We start from the raw sequence: 6,000 nt of genomic DNA, 5'->3' as shown, positions 1-6,000 counted from the left end.
CAATATTCTCTTACAAGGCTGTTTTTTTCAATTGTCTGGATCTCTATCCCCACTCCCCTTCTTCCATTTGAAGATCCTTACATCATCTGTGTAAAAGCATTGCCAGAACCAGTGTGTTTCAGTGAAACATCAAAACATGGTGAAACACATTACTAAGACATCCTCATTCGAAAGGACTCCCACCAGTACAAGAGAAGGAAGTTTTCCAATCCTTCTGATGCAAAATCAACTTTGAATTTCTCAATTGTTTTTTACATTTGATGCACAAACTCTTCATATATTTTGTAAGCATTTACCACCTCCCTCTGAGCAAAGAGAGATCTTTATGAATGTTGGTCATTTAGTAATTCTACTCTGTTTCCCTATTATTTTCTTATCTAATATATTTTCAAACCATTGGGCAATAAATATGATCAGTAAGTTAATGATATACAGTTGACTTGCATAACATGTGCCAAATTTTTTTAGTCATAAAACAATGTTATAATTCAGTTAAATATTATCCCAAGACACACAGGGTTGAAAGTCACTGCTTAAGCAGAAACCATATTTCCCTTAAGCTGCAGATTCAGAAAGTGAGGTACTAAAAACATCATTCAGAGAGATGTGTGTAAATACAGCTTGGTCAAAGACACTTCATGACCAACACTAGACAGTTAAAGTAATTATTTTCCAAGTGAAAGCTTGGGTAGTAATATAGCCCATGAACAGACTCACCTACTTCTGTGTGTTATATTACTTTGCTCTGGTAGATACTCAGTCATCCATAGGAAATGGGTGCCAACGTGGTGATGGCTCCTCTGCTCCACCTGGAGAAATGTGCATTTCCACCAACCAGTATGGAGAGAGTAGTGAGGAGAAACAAGGTAAGTCTGAGTGGGCTTCAGCATAAGTGTGATAGTTTGATAACTGAACGTGTCAACAGAGAGAACTAGAGAGGAATTTTTTATGTTTCAAAAATATGTGGGAATTCTTTTTTGTTTGATTGGTTGGGGTTTTTTTACCCTCTTCTTCATTTAATTTTTCAAGAAAGTTTCTTCCGTCTTCAGTTTGATTTTTTCTGCTTAATTTTCAACATCTGTAAAGTGCAAGTCTCTCATAAATCTTCATACGGATATTTATAGCAAAGCGTTTCCTCATCCTAATTCAATGGAGATTCAGCAAGTAATACCTTTCTCCTTAAATTGCAATAGATTTGTTTGATAGAATTCAGGTTTAATCCAAAATACCTAGATCGAGGTATAGGCAGCAACAGCTTTTTTTTTTTGCCTTTTTTTTCATAAGTCTAGACAAGGGTGGAAATTTTCTTGAATTCAGGAACTGATTATCCTAGCTTAATCTTTGTCACATTCAGAGGTTACAAAAACAGTTGCTGCTGTTTCCTGATCAAAGCAGTGAGAGTGCATTTTAACTACCACTGTCTGAGTAAATTAGCATCAGAATTCTAGTATTTCCAGAATACTGTACTTCAAAATGATGCTGCAAATAATTTCATATGATGAATCAATTCAGGTTTCTCCTGTGACAAGTGTAATTTTGAAACCAATCTATGCAAAGCTCTTCATGAATTTAATTTACAGCCTGGATGGATAAGATAGTCCTTTTTGAAGATTCTGGTTCTGGAGTCCAAAGAAGAGCTTAAATTTATCAAAAATTCTAATTCTGCCTAAAAAGCTTATATAAGTTCTAATTGTGCAATAAAGGAAGTATATTTGTCGGTATTTTAGCATTTCGCTTTAAGTATGAAATAGATTGTCCATGGACGAACCTGTGTCTTTCTGTGCACTCTGAAAAATGCTAATTAGATCATGTCAGCTACCACTGAATGCAGCTGAAATCTGTGAGAAAGAACAGTAACTTAAATCCAGATTCTTCAAATTGTGTGCTCACCTACACAAAGTTTTTCTTCCTCCAGTAGGACTCCCTGTTTTATCCAAATAGTATGCAGAGATCTGTTTGGGACAGGAGTCTAGAATCAACTCCAGGAGAACTGATTTTTTATTTCTCTGCAAATAAGACAATTGTTAAGATTGTATTGGATATCAATTCCTTTTTGTGTAAGTTTATTGTGCTGTACAAAAATGTATTAAATGGCAATGGTTGGAAATTATGTCTGTTGAATTCCCTGACACGTCTAACACATCTCAGGCTGGTGTATTTTTCTATTATTTGCACAAGAGGTGATTATGCTAAGTTTCACTGCATAGCTTTGAAATCCTCATTGTGCTTGGTCTTGGTTTCCCTGGAAAGGGTATTTCCTCCAGGCAGCACTTTCTGTTATGATTGTAGAATATAGAACAAGAGATGCATTCTTCCATTAATTTTTACAGAGGTTTTTTGCATCTATTTGTTGAGGGAATACTGCTATAGATAAATGCTTATATGAAAATAAAGAATTAAAGGTTGTTCCAAAGACTGATTTAGAAAAATGAGCCTATGGGCTCTGCAAAAGATCTAAATATTAAATTATGTTGTATTTTAATAGGACTGAGGAAAATGTGTAGAACTAAGCTTTGAGAGACAGGCTGTGTGCTGGAACTGCTTGGATAATTCTCTGGGTTACTCCAGGAGATAAGTCAGCTGTCAGATATAAAGATATAGATCAGGCTGCATCAAATTGAAGATTCGTCCTGCTGCCACTTTCTTCTGATTTGAGATTATTGCAAAACTATTTTTCCACTTAGGTTTCAGCTCCTGATCTTGTGTTGATGACAGGTTTCTGCTCTTTTCTCTGGGCTCTACTCAGGTTTAAGTCAGTATCTGCAGTGAAAATATATAAAAGATGGAATTTCAGTTTTTATTGTTATTTGGTCTTCATATTGCAAAAACACCAGGGAATGAATGAAAACTAACTACTCTTAAAAATGTTTTGCTCCCAGAATATCACAAACTGAGATATTATACATATGCACACTTGAAATAGAACCTTAAACTGTAATCTATTCGTCTGAGACTTGGAGTTTTTCCTTAGAGGTTATTTTAAATATTTGTTTTGTTCACAGGAAACTCCGCAGAAATTATTTAGAACATCCCACATATTCCTTCCTTCTGGACTTTTCTTCTCTAAGCAGTGACTTTACATTTGTCAGTCAAACTTCCAGCAAATTTATTTTGGTTTGCTTCTCAAGTTGTATTTTCTGTGAAAATGAATACTGCTTTGGAAAATAATAATGAATTATCAAGGATTTATTTTTTTAATTAAATAAGGTAGCATTCCTGCTATTTGTTAATATTGCTTTGTAATTGTTTTTTCAGCTATGAGAAAATTCCTGAGGAAATATGGAATATAATTTGATGTATTTCGTGCAATGTGAAGCAGATGTGCTTCAGCAGTGTTTGTGCTTTTGACGAACCACTGACGCGCTTTTCAACCACTTTAAGAGCTAAAGAATTAAAGCAGCAATAAAAAGTTGGTTGATGAATCAGCCAATCTGCACATTAACTTGAGTCTGGAATGCTTACATGAATTATTTCTGTTTTCCCCTCTCTCACCTTGTGATTAATTGTTGCAGTAAACTGATGTGAATATGAAAGCCATGAAATTGAACATTGTAATGTGACTATAAATGCTGCAGTGGTAACTTTATTTAAAACTCTTGGTGAACTATGATAATATAGAATAAGCCAAAAGCATTTACAGGGGCTAGAGCAAGCACCAACCTGAGAGAGTGTGCTAAGGCATTGTAGCTCATGTCTAACCAGAATCACAATTAGAAAGCAGGGTCTTAACCCATCTTCCTCCGCTGTGTAAGGGAAAAGGAGGGTGAAAGTTTCCATATAACACATGAAATCTGGAGACAGTGCCACCTACCAGCTGTTCTGTTTGGGATGAAGCTGCAATATGTTTGCTCTTCACAGATGCATCTGCTTATGCTTTTTTTAAAAATTAAATCTTTCTACAACTGCAATAAATGGTTCAAGGAATGGATCTGTCCAGCCTGTCAGGCACATGCAAGCTCTTTCATTCAGCTTGGATATGATGCATAAAGGGCTATCTGACACCCACGCAGAAACAAACCTCTGTCCCTCCATCCCAGTAAGCAATTATTTATCTGGTCGCATACTCTCCTCAATTTTCCTGAATGAACTGGTACAACAGACTGGGGTCTGCGCCAGAAAGACATGTCCTGCCTCCCTTTTCTAACCTATGCTGCCCTACAGAGGAATGTGGAAGGGGTAAAAACGATCCATCCTTACCACGTTGCTACACACACTGCAAGAAATAAGGCAGAGGAAAGGCAAGTGGGGAGACTATGTAATTCTGAGGACTCATTTCACCTCTTCTCTAAATTATGTGGTTTCTAATTTAATACAACAACTTTCTAAAGACCATGAGCACTGGCAAACTTTGGAGTATGTCATATGATGAGTCTCACCTTTCTGTTGTTAGGCCTTGGAGGAATTTCTGGGAATGGGCTTACCTCCCAAGTTCCAAACAAATGTATGTTGCAAAATGGTGAAATAAATAGTAGTGGAATAGAAAAAAATATTTTTGCTGTCTGATTATTTCCTGGTGTTAAGTCTTTGTTTTTCTATGCAAGAACCCTGGACAAACAGAGAACATACATGTACTTCACATAATAGCTGCAGTGTATTTTAAAAATAGCCTCTGCATATAAACTATGCTAGCTTGGAGAATTTCCTGCAAATAAGTAGCTGCACACATATAAGTGAAGAAAAAAGTATATCTTATAGTAATATAATATAAAGAGACTAGTTTGGATTTGTTTTGGTGAAAGGAGGGCTTGGTGGTCTGTTTTGTTTTTTTCTCAATGTTTCTTCTTTCTCATCTCACTTCCACTGCCCTGCTTCTCCTTGTTCATGATTTAAAAGTTCTGGGGTTTCTTGCTTTTTTTCAGGAGTCTGTTTGGAATTTTCCTGTGTGCTAATTAGACAGCAAGTGATGGTGAAAACATATCCTTTTGTTTCTTTTCTTGAGCTTTTAATTTTTTGTTTGTTTGCTTCAATTCAGGTTTCTCCTGTGACAAGTGTGATTTTGAAACCAATCTATGTAGAGCTCTTCATGAATTTAATTTACAACCTGGATGGATAAGAAGAAATGGTCAATCTGGCATAGGACCGCCATACTCCGACTACAATGGGAATGAGAGCAGTAAGAATCCTCATGTTCTTTGCAGAAACCATGGACTCTTACAAATTATGTAGTTTTCTGTTCTATTTACTTATTTTTGCTATTTTATTGATAGTTCAATTGTATTCTGCCACATGTTTTCTGAGGACTTGTGTCTAGGTTTTTAGGTGATTGCAATTGCAAAGACCTAGAACTAAAAAAAAAAAAAGCAACAACAGAAAACCCAATATTCCATTTAGCAATTCCTGTTATCATAGAGGAACAAGTAATCAGTTACAAGCGTAGTGTTTATCTACTTGAGTAATCTTTACCTGTTTTGGAGATATGAGGTGATAAAGTCAGTCTTGATGATTGCAAAGTTTAGAAATGTTAAGATGTATTTTCAGTTTTTCTTGGATTGGTGAATGCCTGGAGTGTGTGGATCTGTTATCTGTGGCTAATGCTCCAAATGTTTTGAGAGAAGATGGCTTTGTATCTGGGGACAGGGTAAGCATTGATGGCCTGTTTGAGCCAGTTTTTTTCTAGATCTTATTCCAATTCCATTTTGCCTTGAAGACTGTCTCTCAAATAATTCCTTTTCTCTGTCCTCAGACATATATCCCTTGTACTTTTCCTATTGCCAGGTTAATCCTGCTTTCTGAAACCTGTCTTCTTCCTTCTGTAATACATGATTTTCTTCATAACTTTTTAGCTAACTCAAGCCACTTTTTTTAGCTGCAGCAAGCCTTCTCCTGCTTTCCAAAGCTGCTGGAAGGCTTGTTTGTAAGCAAGCAAGGAAGTAGGGAAAGAATAGATGGGGACTTCTGATCTCATGGTAAAGGGGTGAGCTGGTTGAACTAATAACTGTTTAGTTCTCTTCTCCATATTTTCTGTTATTCTCTTTCTCTTCCTCTCTACCTGCTCCCTCT

General features: G+C 36.2%; 1 protein-coding gene across 1 annotated transcript in view; it reads left to right on the top strand.

Annotated features, from left to right (window-relative positions):
- The first annotated feature begins 703 nt into the window (after window positions 1–703).
- Window positions 704–6,000, top strand: part of MALRD1 (MAM and LDL receptor class A domain containing 1) — a 248,160-nt gene continuing 242,863 nt past the window's right edge. The window contains exons 1-2 of the mRNA XM_027695630.1: window positions 704–880; window positions 4,990–5,113. Coding sequence (XP_027551431.1) covers window positions 704–880; window positions 4,990–5,113 — 301 coding nt within the window. The remainder of the gene's footprint in view (window positions 881–4,989; window positions 5,114–6,000) is intronic.

This window comes from Neopelma chrysocephalum, unplaced genomic scaffold (assembly GCF_003984885.1).
Source record: "Neopelma chrysocephalum unplaced genomic scaffold, ASM398488v2 Primary Assembly neopelma1_102, whole genome shotgun sequence".
Taxonomy (NCBI): Eukaryota; Metazoa; Chordata; class Aves; order Passeriformes; family Pipridae; genus Neopelma; species Neopelma chrysocephalum.
The sequence above is the reverse complement of the archived record's forward strand: the minus strand, read 5'-3'. Positions and strand labels throughout refer to the sequence as shown.